We start from the raw sequence: 26,064 nt of genomic DNA on the forward strand, positions 1-26,064 counted from the left end.
AAATCGTGAGAAGCAGTACAGAAAACATCTTTTCTGACTCGTGTGGTTGCATTCCTCGGCTTCACCCGGCCTGCAGCCCTCACACTCGTCAGAATAGTTTTTTTTTCGTACTACTCTTCACTTTCCCTCGTTCGGGGATTGGTATTGACCCTTCCTCAAACTCGTAAAAGTGAAAATCACTACGGAAATAGTATCTCATGTCATAAAGCGATAGAAGTATTATCTGCCGAATGTGAGTTTATAATCCGAGCCGAAGGTGAGGATTATAATCACATTCCCCAGATAATGCTTTTATCGCCGTGTGACATACGATATTTTATGTCATTAGGCCCGATAAACCGCGATTCTAACCTCGCTTCGCTCGGTTAAAGGTTCACGTCTAGTGCCATGGGGTTTTTTTTTCGCGTGATTAGCCGGTTTTCGCCTTCGGCTCGGACGCCAACTCCACGCGACTAAAAAACCCCATGGCGCTCGTCCTGAAATATACTATTTCAACGATGTATAAATGAATTAGTTATGAAAATAACTAATTCAGTCTATAGACTGAAATAGTATGGAAAAATATATATCCATAGATATATATCAAATATGCCCCTGTGTTTTTCAAAAGGGCGTCTACCTTCTGGTTCTTTCAACCGATGAAAAAGGGAGAGGGTGCGGAATCAATTTCATCGCATCGCTAACGTATAACTTGACTACGTAATTTTCATGGAATCCAACATGGGCAGAGATGAATGTGATTTTTTCAGTTTCAAAGATATCCTCAAAAAACAAAATGCAAAAATGCAAAAAAGTCAGAACGAATTCCTGGGCACCCTTAATTGACTAAAAGGTCGTAAATTTCTTTGGCAATTGAATGCAATTAGATGTAGAACGTTAGGACCTTTAATTTCAGAGAAATCCCAAAAAACGAAGTGATCTCGGAAGAGCATGGCCCCCTGAAAGGATATAAAATAAAGTGCAATAACATCGAGGGAGAAATATTTGAAAGATCGCGGTTAATAACAATGCGATTGCCAGTACAGCCCTTGTTCATACAGAGAGAAAAAAAAATTGATTTTCGGAAAAATCTCACTGATTCTTAGGAATTTATCATTTATTATTGTTGCTACTGAACACTGACTAGAATAACAACATTATAATAGAATAACTGATTCAAATTTCGCGATGGACGCGAAAATTTAGAGAAGGTTCCCTGAAAATCAGTGACATCCTCCAGGAAATTAACGACGATACCACCGGAAGTGACAAAATTATGCAATTCCAAAATTCTGCACTCGTTGAAGATTTCAATCTTGAATTCTTCGAACTAGAGAATAGATTCTCAAAAATTACAGATGGATCCCGGAAAAGTAGTGACATGTCTCTGAAAACCGAAACTCTTTTTTCCCTGTGCACACTGAGAGAAAAATTTTCTAATATGTAGACCATAGTTACTTGAGAGAAGTAAATTATTTTCAATGGTTTAAATCTCAGAATGTTTGCGGTTCACGGAACTCGAATGAATTCTCATTTATCACTATCGTTGTGCATTATATGATGAATATATTACATATCGAAACATTGTAACTGCATAACAAAAAAATTACGAAAACAATAAATATTTGGAGATTGACGATCTTTCTACGCGATTTGAGTGAGTTCATTTACGACAAAATCATACTTGAGTACAAGAATATTGTAAAACATGAGACCTTTCTCGGGTCACGTGAGTTGAGATGCCTGGGAGAATTAAAGAATTGAAGAAAAATTACTTGTCTCAAGAAAATATGCTTCAGATATTAGAAATTTTTTTCTCAGTGTACTCTTTTTATATCTTCAAGGGCTCGGCTTCATGATAGTATTGTTATCTGAGTTAGTAATAAATGAATCGCACGAGTGGTTGAGGTTTTGATGATGAGTAATGGGGATATCAGTCGATCCTCACCTGTTGAACTGTTTTCATACCTGTCGAATAACCACCGCCTCCTGCCCGTCATTTCGTCGTGGTTTTTAACTTTCCGAAAGGAAGTTATGGAACTTTTTCTTCAGGATGAAATATATCTTCGGGGTTTTTTCTAGTGTTTGAAAGTGCGGATCTATCGTGAATCAAAGTTATTTGTTTGGATTATTTCCGAATGAAAAGTGATATCGACAGGAAAAGTGATATCTTACACTGATAGAAGGATTCAATTGCTATTATCGAGGCTTTTCAACTATTACCACGATTTGTTAAACATTAACAAATTTATTATAATATATTATATGTGTGTTGTGGTAATAGTTAGGAAGCCGTGTCAAGGGGACCCAGGTGAGATTTAAGTCTTCGGTTGATGAAAATAACTATCGAGCGATTTTTGATACATCACGGGGTACCTAAAAAACTATGATAAATTTCGTACCCAACCCATTTTACTCCGTACGTCAGGCGAAAACGTCGGTTTTCGTATTTTTGGCTTTGAAATGCTCCGCCCCCTTTTATTTTTAGATCATAGAAAAATAAAAAATTATCGATTTACTCGTTTTTTTTACTTTTGCGATATCATATAAAAATTGATATTTTGAATGGTTGAACATCAAAAAATAGTATATAAAACGTGTTTTCAGGAGAAGAGTTTTGATATTCAACTAGTCAAAATGATAATTTTTGTCCGGTATGAAAAAAGTAAATAAAAACCACGGGACACAAAAAAATTTAATTTTTCCATGATCTAATTGAGATGATCGAAAAAACTACCTAGTTTTATTTTATGGAATTTAACGAACATTTTGAAAGAAGAAAAGTTTGAGTCACATGAATTATCTGGTGCGAGAAGCATTTTAAAGCCAAAAACCCGACAACGGAGTAAATGGTTATTTCCATCAACCAAAGAGTTTCAAATTTCACTTGGGTCCTCCCTTAAGGATATCCAGGTATCTTTACAGTTTGGTACAGACTACACTATAGATTGAACCATTTTCAATCATTAAATGTGTCACTTAAATTGCGTGAAAAAAATGGAAAAAAAAATCACGAATATTAGCGTCATTCGAATTACATTTTGCCCAGATGATTATTTTTTTTTAAATTTGTTGTTTGTAAATAAGCGATTGAAATTGTTTAAACTTTCGGAAACCGACACCCGACATTCAAATTCAAATCAGCAAAGTGTAAATAATAAAATCATTGTAAAATTTCCGGAAACTTGGAGTCAAATGAGGCTCAAATGAAAGCTCTGATGTTTGACTGCACAAGTAGAAAAGCATTTCACTGGAGAAAAAATAGCCAAAGTCCTTGGATATCCTTAACAGCAACTAAAGTGTTTTACCTTTTGCTGGAAATGTCTATAACCGCGCGAAGTGATAGGGGTTTTCAGCTGCTGTAAGAAAATTTTTCTATAAACTCTTTCATTATCTTTGACTCTAGGAGTATAAAATTCATAAATAATGGCCACTGCGCAGAATAGAGAGGATCACGATACCATTTTCCGCCAGTACAATGATCCAGTAAGTATTTATGATACTCAATTTCTCTCGCAATTTCTATTTATTAAGTTGTCGGAAAATTAGAAAAATTAAAGTTACGCATAGTAAAAAGTAAAAGAACATTTAGTGCATGATTCAGAAGATTCTATTGGATTTTTATTGGATTTTAAGAGCGTAAAAAGCTTCTTGACAAATATGACATAAAATTTCTGATGAAATTTGCCCTTCTGTATCATTGAAACCTTAAGATTACCTGGAAATTTTCTCATGTTTTATCGTTCTCTCATGGTTTATGTTACTACACTGAGAGAAAAATATGATTCTTCTGACTATATTCCATCACCATCGAACTATAGTCAAAAAGTCGGTACCTATTCTTCACTATTATCAAAAAGTCCTTAACAATTTTGCATGGGTTACGGTAACTATGGCCGGAGAAGTGATTACTACAATGGAATGTAGTCCCTGCAACTATTTTATAGTTCTACTCACGATAGATTTGTCGTGGTTACTTTTGAACTTTGGTTAGTTTAACTGCATTTTGATTTGCAAAAATTACGCTTGTAAAGTTACTATAACGTTCACCAAAAGTGCCTCAATTATTTTCTTATTGTAAATCGAACTTCAGATTTTTCTCTCAGTGTAATCGCTCATCACATCTTGTGCAACATTTTGTACTTTTATAAATGTATCATCAAACGGGTTGATTCTAAAAAATTAGGACGTATAGTTGACGACTTTCTAGTGGTGACTGATTACTTCGTTTATAGTATTGGAAGGAGATTTTTGAGAAGTATGATCTCGACGGTGACGGCAAGATATCGCACAACGAGCTGAAGGCAATGATCGGAGACTCAAGCTACGCTAAGGACATACCGCCTAGAGTGGTGAGACTCATAATGCAGAAAGCCGATGTGGATGAGTCAGGGTATCTGGAGAACCCAGAATTTATAGCTATGGTGAGATACTGTGGTCATCGATCAATTCTTCGATTCTTGTTTGATCGAACACGAAGAAAAAAAATATTTTTGCCAAGGAATCATTTTCTTGGGAGAAAAATTGATTTTTTCAGAAGCGTATGTCTCCAGGCCCGTCATTTCCAGCTAGTCTATGTCCATTATCGAACATTACAATTGATTGTGCTACATATGACCTAAAATGAACAACCTTCATTATTTTTCAATTTTTTCATTTTTGAGATTTTTTACATAAAATTATTTCAAATCATTCTAAATGTTGAAAATTCAGTAGCTAAGCGGTAAAACGGTTTAAGTTGATTTTGATTATTGGCCAGTTTTTCATTAATATCTCGAAATCTTAGGGAGATGGCAAAATTTTTGTCATGACCTTTTTTGTAGTCCTCAATGCGCTTTACAAGAAAGGTTTGTTTGGTGAGGAACTAGGTTTAGGGTGGATGTGGGAGAAAAATGTGGAGGGAGATGCTGGAAAATTAATGATGACACTGATTATAAAAATATCACTATTTATTCGTGGGATCGAACCACGTCGTTAATATTTTATACACTCTATGGTAAATTGTCACTGTTGATAGTCTTCAATTTTAATAAAGTTGAATCACTGATAATAGTTGAATTGAGGCTGATAAAACTGAGGTGATGTACTGAACGAAACGTTGATCTTACAAAGACCGGTGATGTACTTGGTTACTAGTAAGCTAGGTGAGGTTCAAGAAGCCACTGTACTCGGTGAGGAGCGATGTAAGACTTCTACAGGTGATTTGCCCGAGTTAGACTTGTACGGTGAGAGGCTAAGCCTAAACTGATTCGCGCGTGTTTCGGTCACTTATGACTGATGACCCGAAGGGTCCCGAAGATTTTCGAAGTAGGCCGATCTAGTCGACCAGAATGTTCTGGAATTTTAGTTGCGTTTCAAACAAGGTTATTACGTAAATTTCGTTATCTCCCTTAAATTCTGAGATATTCCTTGAAAACTAACCTAAGAGAAAAATCGGCTTAGACCGTTTTACCGTTTTGTTGCTGAATTGTCAAGGAGTTTACGTCATATATGGCATGATTATCCCATAGTTCAACGTAATTGTTATCTTTTGAAGTGGATTTGGACCACCTGCAAATGAGTGGCCTGAAGAAATACGTTCCTAAAAAATTGATTCTTCCCGCAAGCACATAATTCCTTGGCAAAAGTAATTTTTTTTCTCATTGTCAGTGAAGTACGACTGGGGTTGACTTGAGCATGCAGGTGACGGTCGGTGGATTGTTTGTTATGTCCCAAAAAGTGGAGCATAATTTCCCAACTTGTTTTAAAAAATGGCCAAACGTAAGTGGCACATACTTCAGATTCAAAACCAAAAATTAAGAAATATAAATAAGAATCAGAATATACGTGCATTAAAAGACACGTATATTTGCAACAGAAAGTAAGCTATATGAGGCAATGGCCGAAGCGTCAGAGCCCCTGAGGAAATAAATACGCGAGACTGTACATCTGATACCTTCTGTATCAGAATGAACTTAACGATTCTAACTTCGTGGAAATTAATTGAATATAGGAAAGGGTAGGGCAAAACGCATCGCAGGGCAAAACGGACCACTTACAGAAAATTGATAATTTTTGTTTTTGCTTCCGAATGGAAGCATTGTAATCGTGATTTTTTTCGATTTCTTAATTTTGAGTGAAAGTGCTTAGAAATGTGACGACACTTCTTGTCTACAAAACCCCTGTAACCGATACGATCCAAGAAACTTACTTTTAATTCAACACATTCAGTGTTCCTAATTTGAAGGAAAGAAAAAAAAACAAAAATTATCAATTTTCTGTCAGTGGTCCGTTTTGCCCTGCGGTCCGTTTTGCCCTCCCGGTCCATTTTGCCCAACCCTCCCCTAAGAGTATTATTCAGTACTTGTCGCGTGTGAATTATTCCAATAAATAATCGAACCCAACCCGCTGGGAACTCTGTTTGTTGATTGCCAGTTGGTTATCAATCGGTGAATGAATCGATGAATTGTTGATCCGGAGACCGATCATCACCGATCGACCGTCGTTTGATTAGGTGCACGAGTCGACTCTTCTTTTTTTTCCTTTTCTTGTAAAAAGGTTTTTATCCAAAGACTGTCATGATTAAAAAAAGCTACGAATCGAATATCCTACAATTTGGGTGAACTCCGACTTGATTTTGAGAATAACATTATAACTCTTGTTGGTATAGAGGAATTATAAGTACATGTAATATGAAAAAAATATATTTTTTACATGCTTGAAAAAAAAATTGCATGGGTGTAAAAAAAAACATTTCTTCGGTTTGTGCGACAGCGAAAGTAATGTAATTGATTGATTACATATAAAGGGCGTCATTAATGTTGGTCGACTCCTTTACCTAATGATCTGTTGAAAATATTAAAAACCCATCACAATAAAGATCACTGTTAAATAATAAGCCTGTCACTGTTAAAAATATAAAAACCTATAACAATTCATCATAGATGACTTGATGAATGTTAGATCACGATTACTGCATTTTCTGTGTTACTTTTGAATTTGTTTTATCATCCCTGAATAATAAATCGATGAAAAGAGATGAGCTTGCGAGAGATTGACAAATATCTTTAAAAGGAGTCCATTTAACAATTCGTGGTTTTTGTGTTCAGTAGGGGAGGGGGTGTCTGTACCGCCCACCTAAGGGGAAATTCCAGTTTTATATTTTATATTTCAACATGAGTATAAAAAACGTATTTGTGAGACTTCTTTAACTATTGAACTCATTATTCTCGGAGTGTAGACGCCTAATTCTCCTTAGAATTCACAAAATTCATTGAAAATAAAAGACAGAGCCTATTGAGCGGTACTACCCGCCGTCGGGTAATACCGCTCGGCACGACTCCAATGCCGCTCATAGGGTTTTGCGTGTACAGTAGACTCTCGTTATAGTCGCATTTCCCCTCATATCGATTTTTTCGAGCTCGAGCGCTTCCCCCACTCCGTACCACCTCCGAGGTGTGGATTTAAATGCCCCTGTGTTTTCTCGGAATGGGCTTTGTTTTGCATTTCTAAGAAATTCGGGAAATAAAATTTAGGAAAAATGAATTTGCGAGAGAGAAATTCAGTTCACTCTTGACTGTCACGAAGAGAGGGTCTTTGCAGTGGTGCATAATCCTGCTTTTTATTTGAATGAAGTGAATAAATTTTGGAGTGTATTGAACAATGCGATGTTATTAATATTTCTATTCATTTCATTAATTTACTAAAAGTGTTCAACGCAATTCATTTTGTTAATTTAATAAAAGTGTTTAATGAAAATAATATTTATATTTAATAAAAATGTTCAATGCAAATTGAAGAGAAAAATAATTGGAGTAAAATTTATTTTCTTATCGCTCCCGATTCCCGGAATTTAGGCTTACCGTGATCGCCTGGTGGGGGAAGAGAAATACAGTCCCATTCTCAGAATTGGCTGCCCCTACAGCCCCGTGAGTGCGACTATAACGAGAGTCTACTGTATCGCTCGCGCCGCAACCTAACTGTACTCGAGTGCTGTCGAGCAACTACGTGGCCGATCCTATGAGCGGTATTACCGGCACCGTTCGGCGTCAACAAAATTATTGATAATTATTGACATGAGTGGAGTTTTGAGTTCGAATTGGTCTCAAATTACGCGTGAAAGTACCACGAATCGAATAACCACAGTTTAATATAAGAATTCAGCGTTTGAAACTATCAAAAACTTTAATTACAAGTCCACAAATTTTGCACTGTAAAGACCTCAAAAGTTCGTTACGTGTTTTTTCATATTTAAAGCGGTAAATAAAGTGAAATTTTTCCGACAATCACATCCTATCATCAAATTCTTCATGATCAGGAACAGACAGAAATTTTCAAGTTGATGGTTGTGGACAAAATCGGGTGAACGGTATCATCCGCTGAGCGGTACAGGCACACCCTTCCCTACAGACTCCTTGTCAATATAAAATTTATATTCGAGGATTCTTGAGATCCAATGCAGCCTCTCTCCGTCGTGGATCCTGGATGACGCCCAGAGCTGGAAAGCTACAAGTTCTTGTGATTCTCCTTCTGATAAGCCCGAAAATTTCGCGGTATTGAAAACTCCTGATTCAAATTACAGATTTATAGAAAAGACATGCAGGGATTCTTCGGGCGCTTCATGCATCACTATGTCGACACAGTGGTGCCGAGGAGGCCCACCCTCGCCACTCAATTGAGTGCGAGGCTCTCCACGGACTCTCCCGACGGACAATACGAGAAGCAGTACAGTTGTAGTCCACCTGCTGTAGGTATGATCATCATATCGATGATCGAAATTATCTTGTATGTTTACGACATTGTGAAGGAGCCGACGAAAGCGCCATCAGAGCTGGATGGACCTACTGCTAAATTACTCATTTACAATCCCCGTAAAAGATACGAGGCATGGCGATATCTGACTTATATGTTTGTACATGCCGGGTAAGTTCAACATTCACATTGTAAATTGTAGAATAGAATTACAATTCCCATTCACTAGCGATACAATAAAACGGTTCAAGTGGATTTTTTTTTCGAAAATAAGATTTCATATATCAATTCCTAAGATGACCACATCCATTTTTACAATTCTTCCAAAGCCAGTGGGGAATTGCTTTCGTCACAGCATAGTCAATACATTTTTTCTGATAAATTACAAACTTGCTGTCGAATGGAATTTTTATGACGGCGTATTTTACAATCCCCATAAAAGATACGGGACATGGCGATATCTAACTTATCTGTTCGTACATGCCGGGTAAGTTCAACATTCACATTGTAAATTCCGGAATAGAATTACGATGCCAATTCACAAAATAATGGATAATTTAAATTTTCAATTGACTATGAATTAAGTAATTCACAATATGCGATTGTCAATCGACTATTGAGGAAATAATTTTAGATTTTATAAAAGGATTTTTCGATTAGCCAACTAATCGTCAATCTTCGGAACTCAATTACTGCTCGATAAATTAATTCGGAATTTGAATATTTAATTGATGATTAATTTAATAATTAAAAAATTGTCGGGTAATCTTAACCAATTAACTAATGCAAAATGTAACTTAAGGTCCGGGTGGATTATCTTTCGAACGCGATCTTGGTTGTTTTTTTATTTTGATAATTTGAAATGATCTCCAATTGCTACTCAGTTTTACATAGCTCTCGAGTCTCCAAAAATTATGATTGTACAATCAAAAAAACGTTGACAAAAAGCTGAATATTATCAAAGAGCGTTTTTGCATCATATTGGGAAATAAACTCAATAGGAAGGAAATTGCAAATTATTAACAGTAGTCAATGGCTGCCAGATCCTTAGTTACCCTGATAAATTATCTATTCACTATTTCCTCTCTATCGAACTTATTTCTTAATTTTTATTAAAAATGCTCTCGGAAAATGTTCAATTTATTTTTCTACTTTTTTTGATTGTACAATTATAATTTTTAGGGACTCCTGCGTTATGTAAAATCGAATGGAAATTGTGATATATTTTAGATTATGAAGATGGAAAAGAATCGAGATAAAGTTCGAAAGATAATCCACCCGGGCCTTAATTTAAAATTGACGACTGTACCGATGTCTGCTGCTGAGGTCAAAATTAGTCATTCTGACAAAAAATTGCAAATTTCGGATTTGAAAAATATAATACTTCCACTCGGAAGCAAAAGTTGAGAATCCTCTTGAAAACATGAGAAATGGGGATTGCTCCTTAAAAATTCCGCTCATGAATTGTCCTCATCTTCATTGATTTCAGAGTGATCCATTTAACGGGGAACTTATTAGTTCAAATACTGCTGGGAATCCCCTTGGAGATGGTCCACAAGTGGTGGCGCGTGTTAAGCGTCTACTTCGCCGGAGTAGTAGCTGGCTCCCTTGGAACATCAGTCGCCGACCCGAATACCTACCTTGCCGGTGCATCTGGCGGGGTTTACGCACTCATAACAGCCCACGTTGCAACGATCATAATGAACTGGCAACAAATGAAATACGCTGTGGTTCAATTATGCGTGTTCAGCGTTATAACGATCCTTGACGTGGGCTCGAACTTTTACAATTGTTACGTGCTCGATAAAAAGGATGGAATTGGCTATGATGCGCACTTGGCTGGTGCAGCTGCTGGATTATTAGTTGGAATTAATGTTCTCCGTAATTTAAAGGTAAAAACGTGGGAAAAAGTGGTGTGGTGGGCTAGCATTCTCACTTACACCGCTCTTATGACTGCTGCCATACTCTGGAATATCTTTGGGATGAAATAAAAACTCGTCTTTGGAATAATAAATATTTTCCAATTCTTCTTTCATCACTTTTCTACTGAATAATGGTTCTTTCTAAATCAATTTTGGCCATTTAATTAGGGTTCGAATGGTAACACGTAACAGTATTAATGTTGCTTTCACTATGTAAGTTATGTATTTATTTTTCAATAAATATATTTTTTTATAAAACAAAGTCAAATAAAATCCTCTGCATGAAATTCGATTTACTTGATTTTTTAACCCTAGACTGGTCACCATGCGAGGGAATTGCCGCAACACGTGGTTTTATCAGCGTTGCCAACCTGAACGTAGCCGATTATGGCACCAACGTAACAAAATTATGGTATTTCAATTCAAATTATGGTATCCACGTTAAAAGTGCCTTTTTCGGAAAATTGAAATGGAACACACAAAATCCTATTTTTTTCTCTTCTTTGAACACTATCAAACAGAAGAAATAACTAGGAGCGGTACTGCCGATGTCTGGAAGGATAAACTGGGTGGAGAATAAACATAATCGAATACAAGCACACAGTAAAATGTAAATATTTATAGCTCCTGGATTATTCTTGGCTCAAATTCATCTCATTCATCACGTCAACAATGAAAAAGTGGAGGATATCTATCTGGATGAAGTTGAAGAACCAATAGTTGGGTCTGATCATGATGATGAGGAGGAAAATCTTGATGTTAGTCTGGATGATTAACGGCTAGATGCTAGGGAAAGAGAGATTGATGACGAGATTGACCAATAGCTCATCCAAATACAAAATGATTTCGTGATCAGTTGCCAGATGACGAGAGATTTTCGGATGATCTATTGGCAGAATAAAGAATTAAAAAAAAAACAAGCATTTTTTGTGGTCTCCTCCCCGAAACAAGAAATTATGGTAAAATTAGGGATACCATAGACCTCTCTATGGTATATGGTATCGGATGTGAAATTATGGTAGCGGTACCATAATTATGGTATGGTTGGCAACGCTGCGTTTTATTCACCTTGCCATCGACTGGTTGACCGGAAAATTTTTAGAAAAATTGAATTCGTCAATTGAAGTATCTGGAAAATTCTAGTATTTTTTTTCAATATTGTATCCTTAATTCTGGGAGAAAAAAAATTATTTCCAACAGGTGAACAATTTTTTCCCGTGTTAAATGAAATTGCCTGTTGCGCGACGTTGCTGGGAACTCGCTAAGTGCGCCCGGGAAGTGCAGAGTGGATTCGGCAACGCTGGAGCCTAAATAACACAGCGGCACTCTCCCGCAAAGGTGACTAAAGTCGCATTTTCCCGTCAGGTGACTAGACTAGGGTTAAATTTGTGTCATGAATATGTCATCAACCAAAAATGATCGCACGCAATTTGCTGCGTGCCTTCTGTTGAACTGTCGGTTTATTAGTGTATTACTCCCATGCAAATTCTGCAATATATGAATTATGTCTTTGTTTCTGTGACGTTTGAGGTTTTCCAAGGTGGGTTAAGGAATAACCGACAATAACTAAAAATCCTCGATTTGCCAAGTTGACCCTCTGTTTCGGCTAATTTCCCCGGTTGAGCTCACGGGGAGTTCGCCCTTTTAGAGATGATCACCGGGTGTATAATTTTTGGGAAAATATGCGCCAAATAACAAGACCGATTTGATAGATGGAATGATAGTGAAATGAATTAAGCCGTTTCATGTCTCCAAGACAGTGTTCCAAATTTTGGGTCCAGCGTACGCGCGTTGGTAGGAAACTGAATTATTTCGTCAATTAACAACAATAAGAATTGAAATTAACATGAAAATTGAATCGGACTCCATTAGGTAAATAACTTGACCGAGTTGAAATTTTGGCTTTTGTTGGGTTCATACCAACTGCGTTCCCGTCGCGAACCCTGGGTAATGCTAAGCGCTAGTGAGGCTGGATACTTTAATAAAAAGTGCTTCACTACACGTTGAATTCATATGAACACCTCATAGGTTGAAATTAAAAAAATACTTTTAGAAGGAAAAGCGCAGAATGGAGTTTTCATACATCTACATGAGCTTGAGCATCCGTGTAAATAAGTGTGATGACTCAAAGAGGTTACATTCATTTATAGCAACCACGTTCCCACCTAATTTTCGTCGATGTACTTCAAGATTAACACATACTTTAATATTTAAACTTTTAATATTTACCTATTAGTAAATTTTGAAAATAAAAGCCGGCAATACTTCCAGCAAGTTGAGAAAAATTTAGAGGACCGACTGTCCTGTTTCGCCTGTATCCGTGAACTACTTCTTTTTGGGACTGCAATTCGTTGTTACCTCAAAAACGCAAATTAAGCATTCTCACGATTTTAGAGACTAAGACAGCCATGCCGCTCTTATTGACAGTCTCCAACACAGTCAAAGCGTCACCGTGAAACTGCTCAGGTAAGATAGTGACTTGAAGAAACTGAAATTCTTTGTTTTTGAGTTGAATGACAAAAAAGATAAAAAATATTATTTTCCAAGCAGAAAATAACCGACGTATAGACTAGGTCCGTACGTCACACTTCATAACGAACATGTATAGTTTTTTATAATAGGAAGTTGAATAAACTCGTTTGCATCAGATTTCAATTCGACAATTTCCTTGATTTGTTTCATGAAGGCCTAATTCCATAATCGCAAATCCATGAAAATCAGTGACATATCTCCAAAATTACTGAGATGTTCTTGACAATCAAATTAGTATAGTTGGACACTAGGCCATGGGAAACTTTTTCTGGCGAATATAAGTTTACGAGAACGAGCTGAAGGCGAGTTCTGTAATTATATAAGGGAGAAAAGTTCTTCACGGCCGTGTATTGAACAGTATTTTACACAACCTTCGCATGCACAAAATCCCACTTTTCACACATTGTGATGAAAAATATCATTCGATACTCATGGGAAAAGTGTTTTTTGGCTCGTAGGATTATATCACTCGCTTTCGGCTCGTGCTATAAACCTCCCATGAGCCAAAGAACACTTCCGCACTTGTATCGAAATATACTATTTCGTCATTAGGTCCGAAAACCGCGATTTAACCGAGCGAAGTAACTATATTGGCAGTCTACTGTTATGTCTCGCTTCGCTCGGTTAAGTCGCGATTTGCGGGCCTAGTGGCGAAAAGTATATTTCGATACGAGTCCTTAAATAATATTTCGATACGAGTGCGTAAAAGGCTTTTTTGAGCCGCGGGAGGTGTGTTACGCTCGTCGAAGCCAAGTGCTTTCCTCCCAAGGGTCAAAATCCTTTTTCCCATGAGTGTTGAACTCTATTTTTCGTCAAAATATGTGGAAAATGGAATTTTACGTATGCGAAGCGTTGGTAAAATTTCACTTTACTCACCAGTGAAAAAAACCTGTGAGAAAAAAAAGTGAAAACTTTTTTTGTGATGCCTGCCTGAAAAGTGCACTCTTTGAAAACGTTTAGTGTGCGCAAAGCGGTTGTTTTCCGCACGGCGTGCGTAAGTTTCATAAGCGTGCATAAAGTGAATTCTCGAACAGGGCATAAATAAAATTCTTGAACACTGAACTCGGCAGGTATCATACAAAATAGGATGCATTGCAGTGCGTGCGAAAAAGTGGATCTTTCCGCACTAGTAACCAGGGATAGGCAATAATATTAGATTTTGGCAATATTAAAAATGATTATCTCGTTATATTGTTCAAAGTTTAACTATATTTACCAAATTTAAAATATTATAGAATTTATTAGCTAAATTTTTCGATTGATGGTTAATAAAATATTTGATAATACTAAAATGTAATTTAGCTAATTCTAACTTTAGGTACTTGATTTTCGATTATCCAAATCATCGTCAATCTTCCCACCTAGATTATTGGTTGACAGCATATTTCGAAATTTAAATGTACAAATTGATGCTTACTTTAATATTTAAAATTTTAAGATTTATGTTAAAATTGACAGCTTCACAATTTAACGGTAATTATAATTGATTGGTATGCCTATCACTGCTAGTAACACAATATACTATTCTTTGTGATTGATAGCGTCTCAAATAGATGAACTGGCTACTCCATTCCGGATGATCTATTTGAGACGCTATCAATCACAGAGATCCGGATGAAGGTGATTTCTTTCTAAACATTTGTGAACAAGGACCAGTGTTCTGGAATTTAATGAATAATGTGGCAGAGTCCCGAGTGAAAATTCTGGTCAGGTCTTGATCAAGTTTGGATCAAGTTAGACCTGACCACTGATCAGGTATTGATCAAGTTGACGGATCCGGTCTTGATCAGACATGTTACGCCTCTGACCAATCCGGATTTGATCAGGACGAATGGATCCGAACTTGATCAAGTCAACTGTATGAAAACCGGATGACCTGTCTGTCAGTATCAATAAAAATGATCAATGATAATTAATCCAAAACAAAAGATAATTCAATTCTTTTACTGTGGGCCGCCTCTTTTAATGAATCTCTGCTGTTATTACCTCTGAAAAAGCTTATTATTTTTTTACCGATGCTGGGGATCGAACCGGCGACCCTATGATTGCTAATCCTATGCCCTAACCGCTACGCTATCGCGCTATTACTATTGAGTAAACTGTACATTGCCTACATGATTTGTATCGGGGTATTCGTTGAATTTACGATTATTCCTGATCTCGCGGATGTGCGTGTGTATTCTCAGAGATAAAATATGGTCAATTAAATTTTTATTTATTTTATTAATGAATAATAATAATGATAATAATAACACTAAAAAATAAATAGACATTTGGTGATTTTTTTCTCAAGATCATTTGCGTGTAAGTTTGATACTCCTCTAATACGTATTTACGGCATCATCATCCCTCCCTTCTGTACATTTGAGAAGGGCTGGCTGTTAATTAAATTGATTAATTTAATTTAATGTATTTTAATTATAGTATAATGATCCTTTTTAAAGATTGTGAATTATTATTGATAATGGTTGATAAAAATTAATTTGAATAGTATAATAATAGTTAATTAAATTATCCGAAAAACTTATTAAAATTAATGTCAGGTGGACCGGATCTGAATCTGATCATTTTGTCTTCAATTGACTAGGTTCAAATGCCGATCAAAGACATCAACTCGGAATTTGATCAAATTGGGGTCAGGCAGCCGACTTCAGGGTGAAATCGTGCCTACCTGATCAAAACTTGGTCAGGTTCTCATCAGGCATCACCTGATCCTGTCTACCTGTTCAGAACTTGATCTGAACCCGCCTGTAGTTTTTCGGATCCGATCTGCTGGATGAGAACTTGGTCAGGTTCTCATCACGAATCACCGGATCAGTCGAACCATACAAAAGCCTGATCAAGTTCTGATCGTCCTTCAGGTGGGCCTGAAGCAATTTCGGGGGGGGGGGGTTCCGGGGGTGAGAAGCTACACTTGAAGAACACTAAGATAGAGGAAGGAATATTGGAGAGGGAGGAATTTGATAGGTTGAAATCAGTGGGGTCGATTATGGGACTAATGAGAACACGACCTTGGCCAGTGCTCTTGTTCATAGTTTCATTCATTAATTGTTATTTAAGTGTTAGTAGTGGGGGGATTGGAGAAATGGTTAATTCTTCGATGATAAATAATGCGCATCGCGATCAGACGTTACCTGTTGGACTGTTCTAATACCGATCGAATGATTGCCGGTTCCAACTCATCGATTTTTCGTTGATTATTTCTGGTGTCCAACAGTACTCGTACTGGATCTGAGTTAATCTCTTCCAAGTGTTTTTGAATTCGTAATAAGGTGATATCAACAAGGTATTTTCCTTTAAACGTCTCCAGAGGGATTTCTGCGAGTATTGAAACAGATAGGAGGTTTCACCTGTTGTGAGATCATTTATTATTTTTTGTGGTTTTGACGTTCCAGGAGTTTTGAATATATCGGGATGGCTACTAGATCGAGCCAAGAGGAGCACGAAGGCACTTCTCTTCAGCATGATGATTCGGTAAGTCTTTAAGATTCTGATTCTTCATTCATTAACTCTTCACGGACGGGCCCCTTCTATTACCAAGTGTAGTATGTGCTCAATACGACGTGAATTCAATTACTTCTAATGAATGGAAATTTTTGAAACCGGTATCTAATTGAAACTACAGTATTCCGATTTCCAATTAGGTTTGTCTGATCAAGTTCTTCTTCATAGATTTGGAAATAATCAATTTTGAAAACAAGCGTTCACATTAACACGGCTCGGTACGATGCCGATATTAACCCCTCGACCCCGTACGTGAGGGGTTAATATGCACTAAGAGTTTCTCTCTCATATCAGTTACTAAAGACTGAACCACAGAGCCCAAGCAGCCGAAGGTATTAAATATTATTTAAATAGAGACAGTTTTAAGATATAGCGAATCTACACTGGTTTTATATTTTTGTATGCCTCCAATAGTCATTCTAGTTTACCTCAGTGGTGTTAAAAAAACTACTACTTTGTATTGAAGTAGAAAAAATGTTTTCTTCGTCGTTATCGAAATTCGCACCTGCTACGGGTATGAGACCCATTTGTTGGTTTTCAGTGAGAATACCCATGGAAAGTAATCCCCACACTGAGAGAAAAATCTGAAGTTCGATTTACAATAAGAAAATAATTCAGGCAGTTTAGTGAATGATACGATTTTTTTTTGTATGCGGCACATAACATTATAGTAACTTCACAAGCGTAATTTTTGCAAATCAAAATGCAGTTAAACCTACCAAATTTCAAAAGTAACCACGATAGATCTATCGTGGGTAGAACTATAAAATAGTTGCAATGACTACATTCCATTGTAGTAATTACTTCTCCGGCCATAGTTACCGTAACCCATGAAAAATTGTTGAGGACTTTTTGACTATAATTCGATGGTGATGGAATATAGTCAAAAGAATCATATTTTTCTCTCAGTGCACGGAGACACATCCGTATCACCAATCAGAATCGACTAAATAAATTTGGCGGGAAGAACTTACGATCTGTTTCGCAGAGAAAAAGCAGTTTTGATTTTCGGGGACATGTCACTGATTTTCAGGGATTTATCCGCAATTATTAAGGATTCGCGATTGTGAAGTTCAGTGAGTGGAATTGTTGAAATTCATCAATTTGTAGTGATATCGTCACTTATTTTCAGAGCAATGTTAATAATTTTTAGGGACCCATAGATAGAAATCACTAATGATCAGGGTCGTTCTAGTCAGCGTCCAGTATCACCAATAATTGATTATAGATTCCTGAAAATCAGTGACATGTTCCTGAAAATCGAAACTTTTTTTTTCTTTGTCGGTTACACGAATCGGGCTCCACGTAGATTCGGGCGATGGGTTTTCCATGTCAATCTCTATAGAAGCAATATCCATATGACAAATTGGAATCCATGAAATAAAGAAATTATTGCACGATCCTTTGTGAAAATTCGATCATAAAACTCAGTTTCCTTTTTTTATGACATGATTCTGAAGTTGAAAAAAATTTGAAAAATTTGACACATCATTTTGAAGTGGATGGAACTTCTACAAAAAAATTAAGCAAAAATTTTGAACAAAAGAATGTTCTACAATGAAATATAGCAATTTTTTATGTTGAAACTACTATAAAAAATACTTCAAGTTTGAATTGGAATCAATAATTGACGATAATATTTACAATAAAAAATCTTATAGAGTTTGATCGACAGTCCTTCAAAGTTTATTGTTCATTTTCTTCAGATTTTTTCCGTGAATTGAATAAGTTACGCGCGACCAACGGACTGATAATAATCTGGCCGTTTGTTGCAGGATTCGTAATTCCATATTTTTTCATTCTGAATGTATTATAGTTCATCGATTTATTTTTATTGTTATTTTACATCGCTTCGACTCGGTTGAGTATATTGGGATGATGATCAAGACTTTAAAATGGTTAAATCTCACCATTCTCCCCGACCGGGATTTGAACTCGGAACCTTGCGCACGTGAGGCAACACCTCACCCACTGCGGTAGGTCGTATCGGGCGAATTCGTCGAATTATAATCCTTTTTGATAGTTCCTCATCAAATTAGATCTAACTATGTTATAATGTGACAGATCATCGAAAAAAAAGTCATATCCATCCGTAGAGATCAATATTGTGATAACGCCTGGGGTGGAGTAGTGCCGGAATAATCATCTATTATTTTCTGTATCTTCAGCCGTTCACTCGAACTAATTAATGTATCGGCTTCAACTCATTGAACCCTAATTACACTATAAAAAATAGAACGAAAAACGTATGTCCATATGTAAATACTTGGCTGAAGGCCGTCGGGCGATGCCCTATCGAAACAAAATTAGCTTTTTGTATATTGTTCTTGCAATAAAGCTCATTAAACTAATTGTAAGTTACGTTGTAATTGATACTAGTCGAAACGAAAATTTTGTATCGAGTTATTAGAACAGCCCCTATGGCATTTATGTTTTTTTGTGATTACTCAATATTGTTTGTAACACGTTATTGTACTCAACATTTCTATCTGGGATTTAATATTAAAGGGAAGGGAACAAAAATGTAAAAACCCGAGAGGGTATACATATGGATGAATAAAATAAAAATAAAGTTCGTTAAAAATTAATTAAAAATTAGGCCACATCTCGGAATTAATATCGCATTCACTCTTCTGATTGATTAGTTTAAGCTTAAGAACGACCTTCTAATTAATTAATGATCATTTTACTATCGCCATTGATGACGTTACGATCTTATAATGATCGAATAATGGTTATTTTACATGTATCAAATTCCGATTATTATATATTCTATACTGATGATAATTATATCTAGAGAGGGGTCTGACAGAAATGTATTAAAATCAGTGGAAATTGGTTTTTTAGTAATATTGCGTTCCATCGAATCCATTAAAGTTCCTGTTAATTTTGTTCTATTTTTTATATTCCAATGATCTCAACAAGATCTTTTTTTAATTTCCGCCCGTTATGATTATTTTCCATAACATTCCTCCAGGTATACTGTTGAATTTCATGAAACAAAATACTATTCAAAAATTCATGTCCACACTGATTTAGGTTATGATTCACCATTTGTAGGGAAACAATGTTTTCGATATATTTGGATATATCACTTGATTTTCGGGGACCCATCTCTAATTTTTAGGAATGTATCACCGGTAATTGGCGATGCACGAGAAATTCTTTAGAAAACTTTTATTGCTAGCATGGGAAAAAGTGACGGCCACCGAATAATTCCAGTGCCGGTAATGGAAATTTTATTGAATATCGCGTGAATTTTTTTCATTTTTATATGAAATTTTTATAGAAATCTCCGGCAATTTTATACTTTGAAACCCTTCGAAGTTTTACCTTAACCGCACTAGAATTTTTCGAAAGAATTGCTCTCCGTGTAGTCTAAAAAATCTGTGCCACGTACCTGGGACTCAGTGACATATTCTTGATAATAAAAACAAATTCTCTGTGTTCCTTAATTGTTAATCAATGGCCTTAATAGTTGATAAGTATCGTTAACAGCAATTAAATCCTTCCATCTTTTTTATTACTGTATACAGCTTGACATTTGAACTCGAAGAATTTCAATCCTATGAGTATAAATCTATTCAGGAGAGGATATCATGAAGATTTATCACATCGATATTGTATTTATAATGAAAGGTGAATGTAGCGTTGGGGGTGGGGTGATTAATCACCTCGGTGTATCTGGGGGTGTAACAGTAGAAAGCTAATTATATGTGTACGTCCACGTGAAAAGGGCCCACTTTGTCGCATCTAGTTTCCAAGATATTCACGTTTTTCTCTCCATATCTCCCATTTAAACCAATGTTAAATTGTTTTTTTGATCATCTATACTGACGTCAGTTTTTATTCTATCGGGTTAATTTTGGGCTCAAAATGTGAGAAATCTGATCAAGATTATCGGAACATACATAACTACAATACCGTCAAAGTGGGCCCTTTTCATGTGGAGGCCCACATATAAAGTTGAGATGATCAGTCTTTCTTTTTTACTTGTAGAACTGGAAGCGGATTTTCCAGGAATATGATCTCAACGGTGATGGCAAAATCTCATACATTGAACTCAAGACAATGGTCAGAGATTCTGGTGGCAGTGATGACATTTCACCTTCAGTGATGAGACTGACCATGCACAAAGCTGACGTAGATGAGTCAGGGTATCTAGAATACCCAGAATTTATGGCCATGGTGAGATGACTAAATATTAAAATCCGTAGTCTTGGATTGGAGATTGATCTGATAACGAGTTATTACACTGAGAGAAAAATATGATTCTTCTGACTATATTCCATCACCATCGAACTATAGTCAAAAAGTCCTCAACAATTTTGCATGGGTTACGGTAACTATGGCCGGAGAAGTGATTACTACAATGGAATGTAGTCATTGCAACTATTTTACAGTTCTACTCACGATAGATTTGTCGTGGTTACTTTCGAACTTTGGTTAGTTTAACTGCATTTTGATTTGCAAAAATTACGCTTGTGAAGTTACTATAATGCTATGTGCCGCATAGAAAAAAATCGTATCGTTCACCAAAACTGCCTCAACTATTTTCTTATTGTAAATCGAACTTCTGATTTTTCTCTCAGTGTAATGATCATTTTACACGTGTTATTACCACTGTAAATTTTTGTATCATGATACAAAAAAAATGATTCAAATCATTTTTTTTATTTCGAATTTTTGATTCAATGAATCAAAATCACGATTTAAATTTTTGAATCATGATTTTAATGAGAGCAGTGATAGCATGAGCCATTTTACGAGACATCAGGAGACAATACTTTGGAGGGCTTGTCCCGGTCTCAGTGAACGCAGAAATTTTTGGTCTCGTTTTAGTCTTGAAATGCGCAGTATCGACTCCTCCCGTGATGACTCCGAGTCAATTTGTCTCCTCTCGGTTTCCAGTTTTTCACTTTTTTTTATATGTAGAATCCCGAGACGAGACAAACCGAGATTTTACGTTAAGAAATACGGAAAACTTTAGACCGAGATGAGATAGATTGACTCGGAGTCATCACGAGAGGAGTCGATACTGCGTATTTGGAGACTGAGACGAGAGCAAAGATTTTCATGTTCATTGAGACCGAGATCATCTCTCCAAAGTTTTGTCTCATAAAGTGTCGCGGTATCACTGAAGGAGAGACCGCAGTGGAATTTCAGTCTTCGTTGATGCAAGGGACATATTGAGCGACTTCTGATATACGATGGGACATATTAAAAAGTGGGAAAAATGATGACTACAATCAATTTTGTCGCATATATAAATGAAAACGGACAGTTTTCATTTTTACCTTTGAAATCGTTCAAGTGCCCAATTTATAGAGGACATGAAAATGTCTGGGGACGAGCACACGAACATTTACTACGCTATAATGCAGAAAATACTGTTATCGAGACTTTAAATAATTTTCAAAAAAGCAAAGAGATTCAAATGTTAGTTAATCAACGAGAAAATACAAGGACCCAGAACTTTTTATCCGTAGGGGGAGAAATTTTCCTGTGAAGTCATAGAATTTTTCATATGGTTTCCTTTAAAAATCCATGGGAGTATATGAGTAAATCTCACGCAGATTCAGAATTTTTCCGGTGCTCCCCAAAATATAACTCCGGTCGGAGTAAATTCAGCTCATTCCTGGTGCTCACCGCATTATTTTTTCTCGGATGTTTGTCTCCGTATGCACTCGTTTACTTTTGGGAGATGCAGTGAGGGTGAATATCGAAAGTATTTGTTTGATGTACGTCGTGCAAGAAACAAATACTTTTCGCCCGCTATACTGTCTCGAAAAGTGAACTTTGCAGGCGGGAATCTTAAATCGATTTGTAAAATAGCAAATTTTTGTATTTTAAACCCATACAATGACCATTCCATTGTCTCGGAAATCCCGATTTGTATTGCAGATCCATGAAAAAGATAGACAGGGTGTCTTCCAGCGCCTCTTGAGTCGCTATGTCGATACAGTGGTCCCGAACAGGCCTCCGCTCACCCGTCAATTGAGTACGAGGCCTTCACTGGACCTTCCTGACAAGCGATACGAGAAGGAGTACAGTTTTCGACCCCCTCCACTAACTATGATCATCATATCAATTATTGAAATTATTCTATATATTTATGATAAACGGTATGGTGGAGCTGGTGAGTTGTTCACTTATCAACCCCAGAAGAGATCCGAGGCATGGAGATATCTGACTTACATGTTTGTACACAATGGGTAAGTGCATTATTTACATCCTAAATTCTAAAATAGAAAGACATTATAAATTGCACGAATTGATGAAATTACCTGAGTGGTAAGTTTCGTAGCCGATTTCAGATGGTGAATTGTCAAATTTGAAAAAATGAAAAAAAGCGTTGAGTCCCTGTGGTTTTCGCTCGTATTTTACCATCATTCACAGAATAAAATTGATTATTATGTAATGAAAACAGTTTAAGGAGGGACCCCGGTGAAATTTGAAAGTCTTCGGTGGATCTGGGAACTTATTGAGCGACTTTAGTTATATGATGGGATATGTTAAAAAGTGGGAAAAATCCTGGACCCAATCGGTTTTGCCCCGTACTTCCACGGAAAACATAGTTTTTCGTGTTTCTACCTTTAAAAGGTTCCTCGTTCTCCAATTTTGATCCAATTTGATTTTTTGTCTTCAAAATGTTCGTGAGACTCCAAAGAACAAATGTAAGCTTCCGTTCTACAATCCATTATATAGATCATGAAGAGATCGAAGAAAAACCGAAAAAAATGAAAAAAAAAAATGAAAAAAGGGGGTTTTTCTTCTGATCGTTAACTATTCAAAATAAAGACTTTTCAGGCATAATGCAAAGCCAATCAGAAGGGAAAACGCTTTTTTTCGGTTTTTTCTTTTTTTTCGGTTTTTTTCGATTTTCTCATGATCTATATAATGGATCGTAAAACGGAAGCTTAACTTTGTTCTTTGGAGTTCCACGAACATTTAAAAAAAATAAAAATCAAATCGGATCAAAATTGGGGAACGAGGAACGTTTTAGATGTAGAAACATGAAAAACGACGTTTTCCGTGAGAGTACGGGGCAAAATCGATTGGGTCCGGGATTTTTCCCACTTTTTAACATATCCCATCATATAACTAAAGTCGCTCAATAAGTTCCTAGATCCCCCGCAGACTTTCAAATTTCCCCCCTTAAAAAGATTGACGATTCTTTTGAAAATATAATATCCCATTTTCAAACGACTCAACTTGATTTTTTTGCTTTCGAATGGAAGCTCTGTAATCGCTCAAATTTAAGTTTCCAAATTTTTTGTGTTAAGGCAACTGAATATGATCTAAAAAGTCCAAATATGCGATTTTTAGACAGGATCTATGTAGTCTTTTTTCATTTTTTTCGAAATTTTCTTATAAGGGATCAATTGAATTTTGCTTGATCAATGAATCGAAAGCTCGGTTCAATGAATCAAAAATCGATTTTTCAACGATCACTTGAAAAACACTCATGAAAATGGACCTAGTCGTGGCTTATAAAAAATTGATAACAATACTTTTTTAATTCTATTAGATTATGATGGGAGTCGCACAAGTTGTTTTGGAGTTACAGCACATTGTTTATATCCTGATTAAACCCGAACTGAAAACGAGTTCAAGCCTTGAGAGGGTCTGAATGTATAATTATTTGACAGAACGAAATAATACGCAAAATTTTGAAGACATTTCACTTGATGATTCGACATGATATCCTTTAATAAAAAATCCAGTGTAACGTTTTTTGAAGTCAACCTCTTGGGTGTATTGTATCATTAGATTTTTCATAAATGATGATAGTATACATTAAAGATATGACGATAATCCTTTATTATATTATATTCCATACTATTATATACTGTATTATAATACATTGTGTAATGCATTATATATATAATACATTATGCATATTATTATTATCAGTTTATTATTTCATTTTTTTATTATGCACATTATATTTTATAATGCATATAGTATTCTATTATAGATTGTATATTATACGTAGTATATATAATATAGTATAGAATTATCGTAATTTCTTCAATGTATGCTATCATCATTCATAAAAATTCTAATGACATCATAATACGCCGAATAGATTGGCTTTAAAAAAAGTTACACTGGATGCATTATATATTATACATAAAAAAATTGAATACATTCCTGAAACGTTTCCTTCGGAAACTTTGATATTAACTTTAGAAATTTAATATAAGATTATTCACTACAATTGACATTCAGGAAGCCCCATGGCGCCATGGCGTAGGACATACGCGCGCGGACTAATCTAGTTTCATGAAAAAATAGAAAAAGAGAATAGTGAAATAAGAATTTAAAAGAAGAGAAATTGCTAATTTATTAGTGACAGTAACTATACTCATTTATAAAAGAATACAACTATCCGATTGTTTTCAGAATAATTCATTTAGTGGGGAATTTACTAGTCCAGATATTGCTGGGAATACCCTTGGAGATGGTCCACAGATGGTGGCGTGTGCTAATCATCTACTTTGCTGGAGTGATAGCTGGCTCCCTTGGGACATCAGTAGCACTTCCAAATAGCTCCCTCAATGGTGCATCTGGTGGTGTTTACGCACTCATGACAGCCCACCTTGCAGCAATTATAATGAATTGGCAGCAGATGAAGTGGGCAGTATTACAATTACTTGGGTTCGGCGTTTTAGCGACTGTTCACATACTCCCGAATATTTATCATCGTTACGTACTCCGCGAAACTAAAGACGTTGGGTATGACGCACATTTAGCAGGTGCCCTTGCAGGATTGTTAGTTGGAATTAATGTTCTTCGTAATCTCAAGGTGAAAAAGTGGGAAACGGTGATTTGGTGGGTCAGCATCCTTACTTACACTACTCTCACGACTGCTGCTATACTCTGGAATATCTTTGGGATGAAATGAAAAAGTCATTTTCGTCACACGGTCCAAAAATATTTTCTGACGAATGTGATTATAGACAAAGCCGCATTCGTTAGAAGATACTTTGTGGACCTTGTGATGAAAATAACTATCTTATGAAAGTAAATGAGTCTCGAAATTGTGAAAGGAAACTATGGGAGCTTAATAAAATGCCGTTCTGTAGGGATTGAGGTGTTGACGGGAAGATAAAATTCTACTATCAGTATAATTAAGTCCAGACACGCGGTAACGTATTGCATGGCTAAGGAAACGGTTTGACTCCGACTGTACAAAACTGGCTGAATGCTGCCGTTTATCTATACACAAAACACTACCCCCTTCACGGAGAGAAATGTTCAGTAAAAATTACGGAACTCACAATTCGCTCACCGATTACGGAATCGACTCAAAAAATTTAATTGACGGGATCGTAATTTTTCACAGGAGATTCAGATAAAAATTACGGAACGAATATTTTTCTCCGTGTTC

At 36.2% G+C, this 26,064-nt stretch overlaps 2 protein-coding genes across 2 annotated transcripts; both read left to right on the plus strand.

The window, feature by feature from the left end:
* The first annotated feature begins 1,934 nt into the window (after nt 1-1,934).
* On the plus strand, nt 1,935-10,839 carry LOC107039381 (rhomboid-related protein 2). Its single transcript, XM_015258958.1, has 5 exons — nt 1,935-2,290; nt 3,386-3,465; nt 4,215-4,403; nt 8,540-8,880; nt 10,199-10,839. The coding sequence occupies exons 2-5, from the start codon at nt 3,406-3,408 to the stop codon at nt 10,698-10,700; spliced, it is 1,092 nt and encodes a 363-aa protein (XP_015114444.1). The 5' UTR covers nt 1,935-2,290; nt 3,386-3,405; the 3' UTR covers nt 10,701-10,839.
* A 5,738-nt stretch (nt 10,840-16,577) lies between these two features.
* LOC107039397 (rhomboid-related protein 2-like) lies at nt 16,578-25,578 on the plus strand. Its single transcript, XM_015258980.1, has 4 exons — nt 16,578-16,637; nt 20,667-20,855; nt 22,572-22,882; nt 25,077-25,578. The coding sequence occupies exons 1-4, from the start codon at nt 16,578-16,580 to the stop codon at nt 25,576-25,578; spliced, it is 1,062 nt and encodes a 353-aa protein (XP_015114466.1).
* The last annotated feature ends 486 nt before the right edge of the window (nt 25,579-26,064 follow it).

The sequence above is a fragment of the Diachasma alloeum genome, unplaced genomic scaffold, assembly GCF_001412515.2.
Source record: "Diachasma alloeum isolate Michigan unplaced genomic scaffold, Dall2.0 Dall_scaffold_00299, whole genome shotgun sequence".
NCBI classification, from domain to species: Eukaryota; Metazoa; Arthropoda; class Insecta; order Hymenoptera; family Braconidae; genus Diachasma; species Diachasma alloeum.

Bases quoted from the DNA above. Each gene is read 5' to 3' on its own strand.
- LOC107039397 (XM_015258980.1), top strand. From the start codon at position 16,578: ATGGCTACTAGATCGAGCCAAGAGGAGCACGAAGGCACTTCTCTTCAG. The intron at 16,638-20,666 runs GTAAGTCTTTAA...TTTTACTTGTAG, and splicing joins CTCTTCAGCATGATGATTCG to AACTGGAAGCGGATTTTCCA. The intron at 20,856-22,571 runs GTGAGATGACTA...TTTGTATTGCAG, and splicing joins ACCCAGAATTTATGGCCATG to ATCCATGAAAAAGATAGACA.
- LOC107039381 (XM_015258958.1), top strand. From the start codon at position 3,406: ATGGCCACTGCGCAGAATAGAGAGGATCACGATACCATTTTCCGCCAG. The intron at 4,404-8,539 runs GTGAGATACTGT...TTCAAATTACAG, and splicing joins ACCCAGAATTTATAGCTATG to ATTTATAGAAAAGACATGCA. The intron at 8,881-10,198 runs GTAAGTTCAACA...CATTGATTTCAG, and splicing joins TATATGTTTGTACATGCCGG to AGTGATCCATTTAACGGGGA.